The sequence below is a fragment of the Mesoplodon densirostris genome, chromosome 4, assembly GCF_025265405.1.
Source record: "Mesoplodon densirostris isolate mMesDen1 chromosome 4, mMesDen1 primary haplotype, whole genome shotgun sequence".
Taxonomy (NCBI): Eukaryota; Metazoa; Chordata; class Mammalia; order Artiodactyla; family Ziphiidae; genus Mesoplodon; species Mesoplodon densirostris.
In genome coordinates this window covers 94,208,503-94,228,615 of record NC_082664.1, presented here as the reverse complement: position 1 = coordinate 94,228,615, position 20,113 = coordinate 94,208,503, and the positions used below count along the sequence as shown (strand labels likewise).

The following is a 20,113-nucleotide window of genomic DNA, read 5'->3' as shown; positions in this document are numbered from 1 at the left end:
ATATCTTTTAATGGGTAATGTCAAAAATCAATTCAAGTGACTTTCTTCAACTCTTCTAGGTTTGTCATCAGCATCACAATCTGTAGATCTGATTTGTCTACCTGGTAACTGGTAATAATTGTCTGTGCCAGAATCTAGTACAAACTTCTCAGATCACCTGTTTTCTCTGCTCTATATTAAGATATCCTTAATAATTAGCATATGCTTTTAGGCTGACTGACATGGCTGATTAAATCATTATAGTTCTCCTTTAAGACAAGACTCCCTGTCTACCCTCATGCATATTTACACTGGCTGCAATGAAAAATTACCAAGTCTTTCCTTATCTGGGTATGTTTCAGTATATGGAAAAGGTAGACTCTAGCATGCAGAGACCTAAGCCTTCTATTGCATTTAACTAGAGGTCATGGAAAGAGCTCTGAAATCAGAAGCAAAAGACCTAGGTCTGCATCCTCTTCCTGTACTGTTTGGTTTTTTTTAATTACAGCTTTATTGATATAGTTCATATACCATACAATTCACCCATTTAGAGTACAATTCAGTGGTTTTTATTAGATTCATAGATGTGAACAACTATCACCTTAGAGCAAGACTTACTCTTAGAAAAAGTCATAGAGTTTCCTTAACTTTAGTTTTCTAATCTATAAATTGTGGGAAATGTTACTTAGCTCATAAAATGGTTTGTGAGGATGATGTGAAATAGTGTACATGAATGAATTTGAAAACTCTAAAGCCCTGTTAGGTAAAATGAGGTGGAATATTCATTTCCTCTGACTGGGGCAAGCTATAACAGTATCCTAACCTTCTCTCATACATTTTTACCTCTCTGCATGTTTAAGGTGCATTGCTAGGAAAAAGAAGGGGTATCATGCCTTTTGTGAAGAAAGAAAGAATTTAAGAAAATATTTTATCTTCTGTTTTAGATATAGACTTCAATATGACAAAAATTTTAAAGAACCCAGAAGGATATACAATGCCCGCATCCAAGGAAGAATCAAGATTATCAGGACTACCAACAAAGGTTTGGAGTATAATAATTATTAAAAATGTCCTTCTTTAATTTCCAGTATAATTAATTGAACAGTTTCACATGGACGATGTTGGTTATTACACTCTTGATATATATTTTAGAAAAAAATTAATAATCAGAAGAGATTTATTGGAGAGGTTAATCTTAATATTAAAGTCATATTTATTTCTGAAACTATCCTCATCTCTAAGGAAAACGAATAGCATTTATCTTTTCCTCATACTTCTGGCACTGCTTCTCCTTGCGTTGACATACAGACATGGCTCTGATCTCAGTAAGCATCAAAGTGCAGAGAAAACTTCAATGGCACTTTCAACAGTGGTTGACCTGTCCCTACCTCTTAAACCATGGTCCTGGAATAAATGACCATATGTAGATACTGTTGATCTTAAGTCTTGAATACTGCTTTCTCCACATTTTTGAAGGTGCCTCCCAAACAGAGATCCTATGGATTTGCCACCTTGTGTTGCTTTAGCGAAGATTTGATGAGACCATTGGCTTGAACTTCTGAATTTGATCTCTTAACTTGTTAGCCAATTGGGTTTTTAATCTGTTCCAGTCTTTTTTGTTAAAATTTTGTCTGAATTATCTAGTCAAGTCTGACTGTTATTTTAAATTTTAAATTATGCCTATACAAAAACCACTTTCTGAAAGTCAGTATTCATATATTTCCTGGTCTTTAATAATCCAGTATATAGAATTTCTTCCAACCTTCACAGTGTTGCCAAGGATGTCCGTACTTAGGATAGAAATTGGCGACTCTAGGAGTCCATCTGGGGTAGATGGCAATATTGCACCATCTTGGCTGCAGGGGGCGGGAGGCAGCGGAGTGCATTCTATTACATTTCCTTGATTGCTAAATTTAGAAATCAAGGAAATGTAATAGAAATTGTATATCTGATCTTCAGCAAGCACTAAAAATGGTCTTTTATAGTTTGTTTACAAGTTGAAGAAATATGGACAGATGGATTTGTAACTGACAATAACTTTTTTCAGATATCACTATTAAAAGATAGAAAGCAAATTGCAGATATGTCTTTGGTAGTACACTGTATTGCTGCATCATTGGCCCTGTCTCATGCACAATATTTTATCAACAACTTTGATAAAAATATGGTTGCCATTTTTCATTAGCCATGTAGAAGTCATAAAACCTGGAAGAATTATGAATATATTGGATGACCAAAAGTTTACAACAGGCAGGGGTAACAGGCCTGATCTTAGAAGATAAACTGTTACTGTGGAAAAAGTATAGAGGTCCAAAATTACAACTGCATAAGTATAGGTTAATAAAGCCTTGCCTTGGAGGCCTCTGAAAAGATTTGGGAATCACTTTTAACAGTAGGCTCTGTATATGTCAAAAGTAGAATGTTGTTGACCCCCAAATCTACTGTATTCATGGGCGGTTTAAACATGTGGAATCTACTCTGTGCTGATTAGACAATAATTGTGTATTACATTCATTCTGGAGCCCTGCTTTCAATCTGCTCTTGCCTGATTGAACTATGCTTAAAAAAAAAAAATCATAGTTTCTCATAGAGGAAGAAGGATCTGTGTACTGTGGTTTTCTTAGTTTAAAAACTGGTAACTGCAGAAAAAGAACAGGAATGTCTGTTTCTAAAACTTCAGTAAGATAGAATTTCTATCTTACTGAATACACCAGGCAAAAGCCAGGAAAATGCTTGGTGCGGTTTTGCATGCAAGTTTTAAGATCAGGCTAGGTATAACCTGATGTGAATTGTCATGGGAGACTATGGTGAAGTAAATGATTTACATCACAGAAAAAACAGCTGATATTGACATCAAGTTTTCACCATCAAAGAACTGCTTTTGATTACAATATTACCATTATTTGAAATAATTTTGGAGCAGCTATGAATGAATACAATGAAAAATTGACCATAAACAAACAAAACACAAGAGAATTTTACATATCAGTAAAAACGAATGAGAATAAAATCTTACTTCTCCACAAGAAGTGGAGTCAACAACAAATCTCTCATCTAGGCATTATAAAAACTGAGGAGAGGGCTTCCTTGGTGGCGCAGTGGTTGAGAGTCCGCCTGCCGATGCAGGGGACACGGGTTCGTGCCCCGGTACGCGAAGATCCCACGTGCCGCGGAGCGGCTGGGCCCGTGAGCCATGGCTGCTGAGCCTGCGTGTCCAGAGCTTGTGCTCCACAATGGGAGAGGCCACAGCAGTGAGAGGCCCATGTACCGCAAAAAAAAAAAAAAAAAAAAAAAAAAAAAAAAATTGAGGAGAGACTTAACATATGAGTAGTTGCTATACTTGCATCCCACAAGAAGTCAATAGTGGAATATTGGAGCAATTATAATTATGGTGATTGTTTCCTTGATACAGAATTCGTGGTCAAAGTTTTTTTCATCAGCACTGTGATGGGCTTCTAGCCTCTTTGTTCTGATGAGAAGTCACCTTGTTAACCTTATTGGGGTTCTCTTATATGTTGTTTTTCTCTTGCTGCTTTTGAGATTTTTCTTTTTGTCTTCGTCTTTCAACACTTTGACTATGACGCATCTAGATGTGAATTTATCCTACTTGGAGTTAAGCTTCTTGGATGTGTTTTTCATAAAACTCGGAAAGTTTCAGTCATTATTTCTTCATATTTTTTCCTGCCCCTTTTTCTGGGGCTCTGCTCATTCTTTTCTCTTTCTGTTCTTCAGATAGAATGATCTCTATTGGCCTGTCTTCATGCTAAAAGACTAGCAGAGCCTTACTGCACATACTCATAGTCTCATACTTTAGTAAATTACTTTAATTAAGATGCCTTGCAGAATTTCCCTTTATTTGTTTTAATATACCAGATAATAATTGTATTTATGGTTATAATGCAGTTATATTTTATTTACAGTTCTTTAAAAATACACAAAAGTAATAATTGATTCATTTTTTTCCCTACCCCTTACAATCCCATTATAGCAGTAGTGGCCCAGAGTTTAACCGTGTTCTCTTCAATTTTGGAGGTCAGAGTCCACTGATTTTATATTATCTTAAGATGCATGAGCTAGCTGGTATTTCCAAAGCCCCTAGACAAGTCAAGATTAAACTCACTGAAATATTGAAAGAACCATATCCTTTTTTAAGCTTTGCTTTAATATGATGCTTCCAAAATATTCAAAACTTTTAACTGTTTTTAATGTCTCAGTTAAGAAAAAAATTTTAATGCATTTTGTAACTAATACTTTACTTAGCATTTAATTACATTCAAAACTTTTCATAGCATGTTTGGCTAAAAGTATTTTCTCTTTTAGTTCTAAGGCTGTGATTTTACATGTAAGAAAAATAAAACAAACATAAAACCCAGGAACTTAAAAAACCAGTATATTTAGCTCTTTAGTAAAAGACTATTTTTACAACTTTACTGTTCAGTGTTCAGTTTCAAACATTTGTCAGAACTGTGGGTCATGGACTTCTAGGTTTCTCCAGAAGAAAGTTTCAAATGTGCCTTAGCTATGTAATCATTTGTTCTAATGAAAATTTATTAGAAAGCTTAATGTATAAAATATAATATAAATGAAATTGGAACCCTTTGGTTGGAGCAGGGGTATCTGTTTACATTCTAGTGCCCCCTCTGCATAACCCATCCTGGCCCAGGTCTCACTAGGGACTTGGATGAACCCCAAGAGATCCAGTACAAACCGGGGTATACACAGCTCCGGGTGGAAAATATGTATATATATATTTCTATCTTTAAAAATGAAGAAGTTGCACTTTACTAATACTTAGTAGACAGGTACCCTCACTCAGTTGATATTTCAGTCTGCACTCTACTCTGTTGAGTAGAGCATGTTTGCTCTTGTGTTGTCTGAGTTTCACAACATATTGCTGCTTTCTTTGGGTGGTTAAGCAGATTTATAGATTATATCATTTGGTTTAACTAAATTGACACTTACTAGTGGACCAATAGCTTTAAAAGTTTTCTGAAAAGAAATATTACTCAGCCATAAAAAAGAACAAAATAATGCCATTTGCAGCCACATGGATGGATCTAGAGATTGTCGTATTGAGTGAAATAAGTCAGACAGAGAAAGACAAATATCATATCATATGATATTTCTTATATGTGGAATCTAAAAAAATGGTACAAATGAACTTTTTTACAAAACAGAAATAGAGTCACAGATGTAGAAAAGAAAAGGGGAAAAGGGGGGTGGGATAACTTGGGAGATTGGGATTGACATATACACACTACTATATATAAAATAGATAACTGATAAGAACCTACTGTATAGCACAGGGAACTCTACTCTATACTTTGTAATGACCTATATGGGAAAAGAATCTAAAAGAGAGTGGGTATCTGTATATGTATAACTGATTCACTTTGCTGTGGAGCAGAAACTAACACAACATTGTAAATCAACTATACTCCAATAAAAATTAATTTAAATAATTAAAAAATAAAAAGCATTTGTTGTTCAAAAACAAAAAAACAAAAAACGATGTGGTATACATACACAATGGAATACTACTCAGCCACAACAAAGAATGAAATAATGCCATTTGCAACAACATGAATGAACCTAGAGATTATCATACTAAGGGTAGTAAGCCAGACAGAGAAAGACAAATATCGTATGATATCACTTACCTGTGGAATCTGAAAAATGATACAAATGAACTTATTTACACAACAGAAATAGACTCACAGACATAGAATACAAACTTATGGTTACCAAAGGAGAAAAGTGGGGGGTCATGAACTAGGAGTTTGGGATTAACATATACACACTTCTATATATAAAATAGCAAACAACAAGGACCTACTGTATTGCACAGGGAACTATACTCAATATTTTGTAATAACCTATAATGGAAAAGAATCTAAAAAAGAATACATATGTGTGTGTTTGTGTGCATGTGTGTGTGTGTTTGTATCTGAATCATTTTGCTGTACACCTAAAACTAACACAATATTGTAAACCAACTATATTTCAATAAAAATTTTTTTTAAAAGGAAAAAAGAGGGGCTTCCCTGGTGGCGCAGTGGTTGAGAGTCCGCCTGCCAATGCAGGGGACACGGGTTCGTGCCCCGGTCTGGGAAGATCCCACATGCCGCGGAGAGGCTGGGCCCGTGAGCCATGGCTGCTGAGCCTGCGCGTCCGGAGCCTGTACTCTGCAACGGGAGAGGCCACAACAGTGAGAGGCCCGCGTACCACAAAAAAAAAAAAAAAAAAAAAAAAAAAAAGGAAAAAAGAAATAGTTTCCTGAAAAGAAACTTTGGATTGATGATAATATTTATAATGCAAGAATAATTTTTTTAAAAAAACACAGAATGATATTTCCTCTATTCCTTGAAGGAGCTCTTTTTCAGCTACACTAAGAGACAAAATTAGTGGTGATCCAATCAGTTCTGCCAAGATATAGGCCAAAAAAATTTTTTTTTCAAAAATATCAATTGAAATATGGACATACGTCATTATTATAAACAGTGAACCTAGCCCTAAGTGTATGTTACACTTTTCAATATTAGTAAATGATAGTATGATGCCAGTTTAATTTGTAAGGCATTTATAAACCAACTGTCTAGACATCAATATAAATCTCTATAATTTGAGGATAAAAGGTTTGGTGTACCAAAAATAAATATAGTGTTAAATTTTATTTTTTAAATATTTTATTTCATCTCACTGTTTTCTATCCATAGACTGCATATCTTTTATAATATGCATAATATACAAATACAGATTGATATGTATATAATTTATAAATTTAAAATTATATCTATGAGGGAGTGTGCTCACATAGCTTTTACTCATGGGGTACATGATCCAGGAAGTGTGGAGAACACTGCCCTAGCAGATTCTCAAAATTCTTCCCAGGACACTTCTTCTCCCATATTTCAGTCAAGACAACCTCCAGAGTCTCACTGACCACAGGCACATGGAATTAACTTGGATGGCTCTGGAACACAAGGAGAAAGGAAACTACAGAGGTAAATCAGTCTGTTCTGAGACTTGTAACTTAAGGATTCTCATCAACCTTGGATTATTCAAACAAATGGTTAAATACAAAATTTTTAGATGTCTAGAAGTGAAATCTGAAAGGTATGAAAACCATTCATAATAGATTACTTTTATTTTTAACTAATTTTTATTGTGATTATAAAAATATCAGTCTTTGTGTTTATATTTCTGATGGGCATGGATTTGTCCAACAACAATACAAAGATTCATAACACCAGTTCACTGAGAATGTGGGAAGAGTATGAGTATATGTGGGGGTGGGGAAAGGAGGAAATGGATATCTAGAGCATGAAATCTTTTAGGAGAGTATTTCATTCCATAAAGATCAGAAAGAAATCACCATTTAGAAAGTAATAGGTCTGGACAAAACTATAATTCAAAAAGATAAATGCACTATTATGTTCATAGCAACACTATTCACAATAGCCAAGATGTGGAAACAACCTAGGTGTCCATCGACAGATGAATAGATAAAGAAGATGTGGTACATATATATAATGGAATGCTACTCAGCCATAAAAAGAATGAAATAATGCCATTTGCAGCAAGTTAGATGGACCTAGAGATTATCATACTAAGTGAAGTAAGAAGAAAGAGAAAGACAAATACCATATGATATCACTTATAGGTGGAATCTAAAATAGAACACAAGTGAACTTATCTATGAAACAGGAACAGACTCACAGACATAGAGAACAGACTTGTGGTTGCTGGGGGTGTGGGGGCGGGGGGTGGTGCTGGAGGGAGGGATGGATTGGGAGTTTGGGATTAGTAGATGTAAACTATATATTATATATAGTATGGATAAACAACAAGGTGCTACTGTATAGCACAGGGAACTATATTCAATATGCTGTGATTAAACCATAATGGAAAAGAATATGAAAATAATGTGTATATATGTATAACTGAATCACTTTGCTGTGCAGCACAAATTAACACAACATTGTAAATCAACTACACTTCAATAAAATAAATTTTAAAAAAGAAAGACAGAAAGTAATGGGGCTTTCCATGATGCTTTCTGAGCTTGTAAAATGTAATGCCCGCTGATAAGAAAAACTATTCCTAGATCTAATGATGAACAAAGTGATAATGATGCCTCACATTCATCAGCCCTTTACAGTTTTTCAAAACATTTATTGAATCTTCCTATGTATCATTGCAAGAAATGACAAGACTCCTGGGACAGTGGACAGAGCAGGCACCCATCACAGACACTTTACAGATGAGGGAACAAAACTCACAGAGGGTAAGTAGCTTACCCAGGTGATTCATGCAACAGAGCTGGCAACAGAGTCTACCATTCCCTGAGCCATGCATACTTTTCTGACATGACGATCGATCCAGGCTAGAATTCTCCTTGAGCATGATACTAGTGGTTGGTGGCAGAGCCCAGTAATGTTTTCTCCAAGACCTTTTTTCTAAAGTATTTTTTCTTTTTTTAAATTTATTTTTTATTGAAGTATAGTTGATTTACAATGTTGTGTTAATTCCAAGAACTTGATAGCTGCTAATGAAATTTGTGTCCAGAGTTCCCATAATTATGATGACTGTATGATCACTGAATTTATCTCTTTCTCACTGAAATTTTACATTGAAGCTATTCAGAATATAGAACATTTTTATTAGTTTTTCTCAGGGCTTGCTGGAGTCCTCTGGCTTTCCTGAAGTGGAAAAATAACACTTTCTGGCTAATGCATCTATGCAGAGTGAAGGAGTAGGAGAAAGTAGAGAAAGTGGAGGAGTTAAATAACAAAAAAGACAAATATAATTCATCATATCTGGGGTTGGCAGACTCTAAAATGGTCCCCAGTGATCCCTGCCTTCTGGTTCATGCCTTTGTGTAATTGCCTCCCACTGGGTACGGGCTGAACCTATGACTTGCTTCTAACAAATAGGATATGGCAAACATAATGAAACGTCACTTCTGAGATTCAGCTACAAAAAGACTGACATCAGTCCTGCTCGACTTTTTTTTTTTTTTTTTTGCGGTACGCGGACCTCTCACTGTTGTGGCCTCTCCCGTTGCGGAGCACAGGCTCTGGACGTGCAGGCTCAGCAGCCATGGCTCACGGGCCCAGCCACTCCGCAGCATGTGGGATTTTCCCGGACCGAGGCAAGAACCCCCGTCCCCTACATCGGCAGGCAGACTCTCAACCACTGCGCCACCAGGGAAGCCCTGACAGGACTTTTAACGTACACTTATAAGGAAAATAATGAACTTTTAAACTAGATAATGTACATTAAATCATTAGTAGAAAATTTGAATTTTTTAATGAATAGTCTTTGAATTTCTTTTTTAAAAACTTGGTTACTTATACTAGAGTTATGAGTAAAACTAAAAAGAAAAACTGACTTAGGACCCAGGCTGAATGTGTAGTGTGTTTTTAAACTGGGAAGAATCTTGTGCAAAATATATTTGGAGCTCCTAATTTTCCCATCTTACATTGCCTGCATTTTTGTAAACTACCTCAACTCCTTTATGTATTGAGAGTAAACTACCAAATACCCAAAAGTCTAATAATTATTTTACATGTTTCACAAATTGTTTATTTAAAAAAAAAAGGAAGACTCAGGAACAAAATGTTGGGTCTCATTAAAAAGTAAAGTTTATAGGCTGTATCTGTATTTCTAACTTGAGTTTAGAATGTTCGTTCACATTTTTTTTGCCGTTTGGGAAAAATCTGAACTTAAGGCAGTGTCACAATGAGGCTATTGTGTTACTGTAAACACATGCTCCCACCATCACACATATATACAGGCTTTTTAACATGTAAAAACTGTCCAGAGTCAGATAATTCAACTCTACAATTAAAAATAATATGGGATATATCAACATTTATCCCAGCATAAAAATAAAAGCTATACGAAGAAACCATCTGTTGTGAATTATCTGTGATGTGGGAGAAGCAAATAGTCAATGGGGAAAAAAGGAAAAGAAAGAAACCCTGAGACTCATATAAGGTCACCAGCTCTGTATAACACTCTGTCTTCACACAGAATCTAGTGGGAAACTCTTTAGAGCCATGTGCAACTTCCTTTCACTTTTATTTATAAAAAGATTTCCAATAATCTTTGTCACACATGCATATATAGATTTTTTTCTCACTAATATGTGAATAACAACTTGTGAGTTGTTACTAAAAGTTACTATGAATGGTATTTTTCATTTCAAGTCAGTTACATTTCAAGTTAATTTCAAGTTAATTAACATATACTAAGGATTTGGTAATCAGACTTTTAAAAGGATACCTTAGCTAAAAGACAGATGTCTGAAAAAATCTTCTAATCCAGAACCATTTTATCTAGTGTTTTTTCCAGTAAAGACAGGATAAAATACTTTTTTCCCTCAATCCTAAAACTCTCAGGATGAAATGAATAGGAAAGCCTACACTGCCAGAAAGTTTGTTCCATTATTTATGAGATTGTACCCCCAAAATCTAACCCTCACTTTCCTCAGCTTCAAAAATGGGGATATGGACATTATAATATCATCTGTTAATGAGACCTTTCAGATAATAGAAACCAGATGTTAGCTTCCTGGAGTGGGAGGTCTTTTTAAAATACTTTTTGTTGAAAACACCCAGCCCTAAAAACCCTGTGGCAACACAGAATCCCTCTACCAAAACACGAGGGAGGACTGATATTTCCTCTAGTTGTCTGCAAAGAGGAAAAACAGGCTGGGGAGCAGAGGAGAATAAGAAGGGAGATGAGGAAGTAGAGAGGAAACCTAAAAACCTTAGTTGCATGGAAGAGGCCCCTTCAGCAGTATAGGGAAAAAATTTAATTTGAGCCCAGATTTGAGCCTATATTCTCCATGTGTATCAAGCAGACGGATTGGGCTATATAAGTTTCAAGTCCTTTTGAATCCTGAGATTTGTGATTCTGTTGGAGGAATTTGACTTTCCACACCATTGGTGGTTGAATTGGTAAATATTGGTAAATAGCTCAAATTTTCACTGAAATGACAACCTTCTCATTTTGTCAGGTCACTGTAGAACCATGTTCTTCTGAGGCTACAGTAAGAAAAAGAATGCATAGGCACCATTTTTCCCATTCACAATTGTCAGTTCCCCTAAAGGACCACCAGAATAACCTGTTGACCAAGAAAAGCTAAGTTTAATAGACTTATTGTAGTAAAAGAGAACAACAATTTAACAGAGCTTTAGTAGTGTCTCAAAATGGATAAATTCAGGAATGACATTTGTAGGGTTTTAGAACCTAAGTTGGATGATTTTGAGGCAGGTTGTGCAAGGTGAGAAACTGCTTGGGATTGGGCAGAGTTTAATATTATAATTTTGGACTAGTGGGCCCAGTGAAGCAAGGGTCTTGAAGTAAGCTTTGATGTGCAAGCTATTTTAGCTGGTTCAAAGTCTTATCTTTCAGGAAAAAGCATTTTCTGGGCAAGTTGAAGGTTATTTTTTCTTATTCTCAGTGTTGTTAAACACAGGGACAGAAAAAAGTATGCATGGCCCCCCATTTTTTAACACAGGGACAGGAGTGACATCAGCATCGTGGCTGAATAAGACATCATGTCGCCCCTCAATGACAACAATTTGGCGTACATCCACAGACAAAAATGCCCTTGTGGGAGTTGTGGGATCCAGTACCATTTTCCAAGGGATCTGAAAGGAGGGTCACCCACATGTGCATCATGTAATAGGCATGCAGATTTCTGTCCTAGCTGTGGAACTTGTAGTGGCCTATGAACCAACTCTATCGCCTCTTGACCACAGTCCAAGAACCCCTGGAAAACACTGTCATAGGCAATCACCTATAGATGAGAGAGCCCTTGTGGAAGTCCAGGCTTCCAGAACAGAAATTTCAGCACACCACTGAAACAAAAAAATACAAATGTAGATGCATGGGAAAGGATAACAGGAACAGTTTAACTTCACCTCTCCCCCAAGGCAGCACAGCTTAGGTCCAAGAGAGATCTTCTCAGCCCATGATTTCTTGTGTGGGGGAAAGTGAGAGCGAATTAGGGACCACCTGGCTTCCCAAGCAGTGTGGTTGCTGCCAAAGAGGCTTGTTTCTCTCTTCCCCATCCAGAGTACTGAATGATGAGCTTCATGACTTAGGGGTTGGAAAGAGGCTGGGAGAATTGTAGATAGAACTCTCAGAGGGCATTAAAGGGATGCAGATTCTACTAACCATGTCATAGACTCTACCAAGAAGCCTGCCCATGAGTCCCTGAGGACACATCACCCATAGATACCCCCAGCTAGCCCATAGACAGCACCAGTGCTCCATGAACCCCACCCACATACATTCTCACCCTGTGACCAGCTCCCTGTGCACACTCCCAATAGCAACAGCAAAAGCGAGCTTTGGCAGACAGCTAGTGAGTATACACAGAAAGTCTGTGCCAGCCCAAATCTGTGGGCCAGAGAGAGACCACAAACTTGAACTTATATGCCACCTTTGGGAAAGCAAAAGGAAGGCTGTCAGTGCTTGGCCTGGTGTGTTAACAGTGTAGAGAGATGACATAAAAGCTTTAAAATTCCGCCACTAAAGGGAGCAAGAAGTGTAAAACAGATGTATCCATAGAAGGTCTGAAAAGCCTCAGAATCCCTAGCAGAAGGAATTTATCGCCCAAAGGAAGTTAGCAAAAACTAGAGAAGCTGACTGCTATTTCAAATGTGAAGACAGCAATGCAAAACTTCAAAGAACATAAAAAATTTAAGGAAACATGACACCACCAATAGATCACAATGATTCTCCAGTAACTGATCCCAAAGATATGGAGATCTCAATTTACCTGATAAAAAATTCAAAAGAACTGTTTAATGAAACTCAGTGAATTACAGAAAAACACAGAAAGATAATTCAAGGGAATCAGGAAACAGTGCAAATCATGAACAAAATGAGAAGTTTAACAAAGATATAAAAATTATAAAAAAAAAAACCAAACAAATTCTGGAGCTGAAGAATACAATGAATGAGATGGAAAAAAAAATGTGATGGAGAGCATCAATAGCAGAATGGGTCAAGCAAAGAAAGAATCTGTGAGTTAGAAGACAGGAACTTTAAAATTACCCAGTCAGAGGAGAACAAAGAAGAAGAAATTGAAAAGAATGAAGAAAGCTTACTTGATCTGTGGAATCCCATCAAAAGAAATAATCTACAAATTATTCGAGTTCCAAAAGAAGAGAGGGAGAATGGAGCACAGATCTTAATTAATAATGGCTGAGAACTTCTCAAATCTGGGGAGATGTTTAGATATCCAAGTTCATGAAGCCCATAGGTCACCAAACAAATTCAACTTAAAGAAATCTTTGTCAAAATACATCATAATAAAACTGTCAAAAATCAAAAACAAAGGGAGAATCTCCATTTTTAGTCTGCTTCCCCAAAAACCCAACCCAAGATAGTATATTTGTTATGAGTATTATTTAACAAAGGGACAACAATGTTGGTTTCACTTCTCACCATTATGGAGAAAACAATCCACTGATTTCTCACTACTTTTCTTGTGGATCGCTGATAGTCAACTAAATGGAAGGAGAGAAGAAAATGTACGGGAATTACATTTTTTAAAAATTCAACATTGTACTGTGCATCTCACTTGCCACCATGAAATGGGGCTACCTGCTCCAAGAGTTTGGGCAGAATTGGCCAGATGGCTTCCCACATCTTTTAGAGTTCATGATCTAGAAGCAGGAGGGCTAAGTACTGAATTAGACTAACAATCCCATATCTAGTAGTCATTTTTGTGTTTAGGAGACATTTAAAACTCTAAATTTTGTATTCATTTAGAACCACTCATTGTGGCTCTAAGTAAACACACTGTGCCTATGTAGTTCTTGTTTCTCCACTCTGTGAGTTCAAACAGATGCAAAGAAGGCTAACAAAAACTGATCTACACAATGGATAGTTTCTAAGTAAGAGGCAGGAGAGCCTATAAAAAAGAGCCATTCTTTTTTATGGCTGAGTAGTATTCCATTGTGTGTGTGTGCGTGCGTGCCACATCTCCTTTATCCATTCATCTGTTGATGGACATTTAGGTTGCTTCCATATCTTGGCCATTGTAAATAATGCTGCTATGAACATTGGGTTGCTCGTATCTTTTTGAATTAAGGTGTTTGTTTATTTAGGACATATACCCAAGAGTGGAATTGCTGGGTCATATGGTAGCTGTATGTTTAGTTTTTTGAGAAAACTCCATACTATTTTCCACAGTGGCTGTACCAAATTACATTCCCACCAACAGTGTGCAAGGGTTCCCTTTTCTCCACATCCTCACCAACATTTGTTATTTCTGTTCTTTTTGATGATAGCCATTCTGACAGGTGTCAGGATATCTCATTGTGGCTTTGGTTTGCATTTTCCTGCTGATTAGTGATGTTGAGCATCTTTTCATGTGCCTGTTGGCCATCTGCATTTCCTTTTGGGAAAAATGTGTATTCAGTTCTTCTGCCCATTTTTTAATTAGCTTGTTTGGTTTTTTGATGTTGAGTTTTATGAGCTGTTCACATATGTTGGATATTAACCCCTTATCAGTCATTTGCAAATATTTTCAACCATTCAGTAGGTTGTCTTTTTGTTTTGTCAATAGTTTCCTTTTCTGTACAAAAACTTTTAAGTGGAATTAGGTCCCATTTTTTAATTTTTGCTTTTATTTCCTTTGCTTTAGGAGACAGATCCAAAAAATATTGCTACAATTTATGTCAAAGGGTGTTCTGCCTGTTTTCCTCTAGAAGTTTTATGGTTTCTGGTCTTACATTTAGGTCTTTAATCCATTTTGAGTTTATTTTTGTATATGGTGTTAGAAAATGTTCTAATTTTATTCTTTTACTTGTAGCTGTTCAGTTTTCCCAGCACCACTTATTGAAGAGACTGTCTTTTCTCCATTGTATATTCTTGCCTCCTTTATCATAGATTAATTGACTGTAGGTGTGTGGATTTCTGGGCTCTCTATTCTGTGCCATTGGTCTGTGTGTCTGTTTTTGTGCCAGTACCATGCTGTTTTGATTACTGTAGCTTTGTAGTATTGTCTGAAGTCAGGGAGCATGATTCTCAAGGTTGTTTTGGCTATTCAGGGTCTTTGTGTTTCCAAACAAATTTTAAAATTATTTGTTCATGTTCTGTGAAGTATCCTCTTAGGATTTTTGTAAGGATTGCTTTGAATCTGTAGATTGCATTAGGTAGTATGGTCATTTTAATGATATTATTTCTTCCAATCCAAGAACACAGTATATCTTTCCATCTGTTTTTTTCATCTTCAATTTTTTTCATAAGTGTCTATGGTTTTCTGAATACAAGTCTTTTACCTCCTTAGGTAGGTTTATTCCTAGGTATTTTATTCTTTTTGATGCACTGGTAAATGGGATTATTTCCTTAATTTCTCTTTCTTATAGTTGTTATTAGTATATACAAATGCAGCAGGTTTCTGTATATTAATTTTGTATCCTGCAACTTTACTGAATTCATTGATGAGCTATAGTAGTTTTCTGGTGGCTTTGTTAGGATATTCTCTGTATAGTATCATGTCATCTACAAACAGTGACAGCTTTACTTCTTCCTTGCCAGTTTGGATTCTTTTTATTTCCATTTTTTGTCTGATTGCTGTGGCTATCCAATACTTATGCTATGTTGAATAAAAGTGGTGAGATTGGGCATCCTTGTCTTGTTCCTGCTCTTAGAGGAAATGCTTTCAGTTTTTCACCATTGAGTATGATGTTAGCTGTGGGTTTGTCATATATGGCCTTTATTATGTTGTGATAGGCTCCCTCTGTGCCCACTTTCTGGAGAGTTTTTATCATGAATGGATGTTGAATTTTGTCAAAAGCTTTTTCTGCATCTATTGAGATGATCATATGGTTTTTATCCTTCAATTTGTTAACTTGGTATATCACACTGATTGATTGTGGATATTGAAAAATCCTTGCATCCCTGGGATAAATCCCACTTGATCATGGTGTATGATCCTTTTAGTGTATTGTTAGATTCAGTTTGCTAATATTTTGTTGAGGATTTTTGGGTCTGTGTTCATCGTATTGGCCTATAATATTCTTTTTTTATGATATTTTTGTCTGATTTTCATATAAGGGTGATTCTGGCCTCATAGAATGAGTTCAGAAGTGTTCCTTCCTCTGCAATTTTTTGGAATTGTGTGTATATTAAATAGCCATGTGTGAATATTTAAACTTATACTTAAATTAATAAAATCAAAGATAAGTAAAAATTCGGTTCATCACTTACACTAGTCACATTTTAAGTGCTCACTAGCCATGTGTGACTGTTGTCCAGTACAGATATCAAACATGTCCATCATCACAAAACTGTTCTATGGACAGCACTCTCTTGAATAAGAGGAAAAGTTTAATCCATTCACAGAACTTGAGATATCATCTTTGGATATCAGACAGCCAGCACATATAGAACTTTCTTTTACCTTGCCACTTATAGCTTTCTAATTTTAGAAGTTTTGTGGCCTAAGATTATATATTATCTTGTTCATCCATTGTTTAAGCCAACAAAATTACCAACCAAGTTAATTTCCCATCTGAGTTCTTAAATTTCCAGTCACACATTTTGCTTTTTTTAGTTGGATTTTTTTTTCCTTTTATTCTAGTTTCATTTTATTTGATTTTTGTTTGTTTTTGCTCCAAGGTAAACTACTTTTGTCATCATGCAGATTTTTGCTCCATACAACATGGCTTCAATCCATAGTAGAAAGTGTGCTACTCTCTGTATAAGCCTTCAGATAAACAACTTCATAAGTAGCCTAGATCTGTATAAAATTCTGATTGTCTTTTTGTATAGTCATATTTTTGACCCATGGACTCCCTTTACTTAATTCACATTGGTACTAATTTATATCAGTTACCTAAAATAACCTACAAACTCTCCTGCTACACTCTTAACGATTCCTTAAATGATAAGATTTTTAATTTTAAAAAATATATTTAAGATTTATTTAATAGAGCATTTTATAAGCAGAGAAATATCATGGAGTCATAGTAGGACAAAGGATACATCAGGTATTTAAATTTTGCTCTTCAAAGAGAAAAGGAGGTTTTATTTTTAGTTTTAAGTAACTTTTCAAATGGAAAGCTATTCTAGACTTTGCTGAGTAGGTTGCTAAGTTTCTTCTTTTCATGAACTCTGCCAATTAAGAATGGGGGCCAAGTTAAGAAAGGTTGGGGGGAGAAGGAACATCATATATTTTTTTAAAAGAACTTGAGGGTTTTGTTTTACATGAGTAAGTATGTGCATGTGTGTTGTAAGCATTTTGCAGCCACCTTGAGCCAGAGACAATTACAGAATTGCTTGTAAGATCCAGCCCTTTTTTCTTACAGATTCAGTTTAAATTCTGGTTAGGGTTTTTTCTTTTCTTTTTGTTTAATAAAATACACAAGACCCAAACCACAATTCAGCAAACTTGTTATTAAACTAAATAATGAAAACTTCAGTTGCCTTCAGTAATCAGGTTCCAGGGAGTGGGTTGTATCAATTCTTTTTAGCCAACATTTGGACTTTAGATTATAAACATGGCTCAGTGGAAAAATAAGAGGGGGAGCAGGAGGAGTTTTCATATCAGAGATTTAGTAAGAGTTCAGGTTGGTTTTTTTTTAGTGTAAATATGGTAAAGCCCAATTTGTAACAAATAAGAGAAGAAAACTTCATTTTCAGATACTTTAAATGATCTTTAGACATTGAAAAAAACAGATATTCTTGCTATACATGTTATTGGTCAATAAAAAAATCAGATGGAAAAGTCATAGCTTCTTTTTTTTTTTTTTTCCTTTTTGCGTTATGTGGGCCTCTCACTGTTGTGGCCTCTCCCGTTGCGGAGCACAGGCTCCGGACGCGCAGGCCCAGCGGCCATGGCTCACGGGCCCAGCCGCTCCGCGGCATATGGGATCCTCCCAGACCGGGGCACGAACCCGTATCCCCTGCATCGGCAGGCGGACTCTCAACCACTGCGCCACCAGGGAGGCCCAGTCATAGCTTCTTGAATGCTTAGAATTTAAGACTAAAAAGTAATATCTCAAGTAAATATTAGAAATTGACTAAATTATAATTTTGTGTTTACTCAACTATTTCTCCTCCTAGGAGTTAGGCAGGCAAAGGAGAAAATCTACTCTGTTACTACACATTCACCCCATAAAAATCACTGCCATTTTATGGCTCCAAGTGATTCTGCAAGATGTTCCAGGATTTCAGAAAATAGAAACCCTATCCTAGCTTAGAGCTGAAGTCCTATGTATTTAAGGAAAAATCACATTGGCTCCTTTAGGTGGTTGCCTCATATGTATTTATTCTCTGTTTTATTTCATTTTGGTCTGTGGGAAGTGGGGACTCGAGAATTTCTCTTTTTATAGGAGGGACTTAGATATTCAGTCCAGTTACAAGGAGGGTGTGTAGAGAACCTGTACTTACAAAGCAAACCCAAAATTTGTCTGTTCATTTGGAATAGCTTTGTGGGGGGAGTAGGGGTTGATGGAAATAAAGGAGATGGCTAAAGTTCCTCCAAACAACCCTTGGAACTGTCTCTGTTCAAGGGTGTAATTTATAAAAATGGTAGAATCTCTATAAATCAACAACTCGTTTATCCGGCCTTATCAGAGAGTGAACTGTTACCCATAACTAAATTTTCCAGATAACTATGGCCAAGCATTTGAAGCACCAAAACTTTTTTTTGTTAACTATTTTAATGAAAATTTTCCTTAAAGATATTTCATACTTCCCTGACTTCTTAAACAATATAGCAAAAAGTAACTTTATCATGATGACTAGGCTTCTCAAGATGAAATCTGTAATAAATAACTAAATAAATTAAACATCTGCCCCCCCAAAAATGATGAAATCTGTGACTCATCTGCACTGAGATATCAATAAGAATACTTGTTCAGTAGATGATGAATACCTGTTACGTACCAGGACTAGTACTAGTGAAGGTGCTAAGTAATCCAACAGCAAAGACAGAAACTGTGTCATCAGTGACAGAAGCCTGCAAAGATGCTGTAGTAGCACAAAGGAGCACCCTCATCCAATTTGAGACAGTGCTGCACTAAAGGAAAACAGATTGTTAGGCTTTAATAGTCTTTATGCCTAATTTTTATAGTTCTTCTGTCTCCTACTTCAAAAACTGCCTGTTGTCCCTTCTCATTCCTATTAACTCCTTAAAGCCAAACATCATGAGAAACAAACTCATCTTTGTTTCTTAAAGTGAGGTAAACGTCCTGGCAAGTTTGTTGAATGCTTTTAGTTAAATCTGTGTTAATATTTCCAGTAGTCCTGTTCCTTCAATGTTCTAGACTATGCTACAAAAACCTGCTGCTAATAATGTATTAAGTAATGAAACTTACTAAAACAGTAACCCTATTTTACACACCATTCCACGCCATATAGAATCTGGATGACATTCCCACAGTGGTATTATCTCCTGTAGAATAAGGCACATGGGCTTAGTAATAACATTATTTTAGTCTTTTTTTTCTTTACTTGACTATATTATGAATGTTTGACACTTTTGCAAATGCAGCATTAGAATATTTGAAGTATAAAAAAAGTAAACGTTAAGCAGAAGATAACTGCTCTAAGATCAGTTTAGGCCACACGCTGATAAGTTACAAGAATTTAGTTTTTAGGATTAAGAATCAAATGAATTCTAGTGTATAGAGGAGATTCTGGTCACTGCTTGCTGCTTACCTTCCTCTTACTTCTTATATAATAGCATTATGTGTAGAATGAGCACTTGAACCTGGGAATCTCGAGCATTCTGAGAATACTCCCAGAATTGTCTTTAAGGGATATGAAGAAAACAGCAAAGCTTCCTGCAACCTCATCCTAGGACATTATTTTTGGCAGATAGGAGCAAAATTTGCCCTTGAGCCATTCTTTATCTAAGTCACACACACCCAAGCTCTCAGACAGGGTACTTCCCTTCAAGAAGCCTCAGTTTCTCCATGTATACTATAATCAAATTGGACCCTCTGATTTCCAAGGCCCATTATTTCTCTAATACTCTGTGATTCTAAAGGGAGATCAAAGACCCCAGAGAATGAATGGAGGCCTCTAGGATGTCTCTATGTCTTTGTTTGTCACATCCCAACCACAGCTGTTGCGAAGTCCCAGAATAGGATCA

At 36.1% G+C, this 20,113-nt stretch overlaps 1 protein-coding gene across 5 annotated transcripts in view; it reads left to right on the top strand.

Moving 5' to 3' along the window:
- Positions 1-20,113, top strand: part of FAM227B (family with sequence similarity 227 member B) — a 248,255-nt gene that overhangs the window by 202,986 nt on the left and 25,156 nt on the right. For all 5 annotated transcript variants that reach the window (XM_060096808.1, XM_060096811.1, XM_060096810.1 and 2 more), the window contains one exon: positions 924-1,021. In XM_060096808.1, coding sequence (XP_059952791.1) covers positions 924-1,021 — 98 coding nt within the window. The remainder of the gene's footprint in view (positions 1-923; positions 1,022-20,113) is intronic.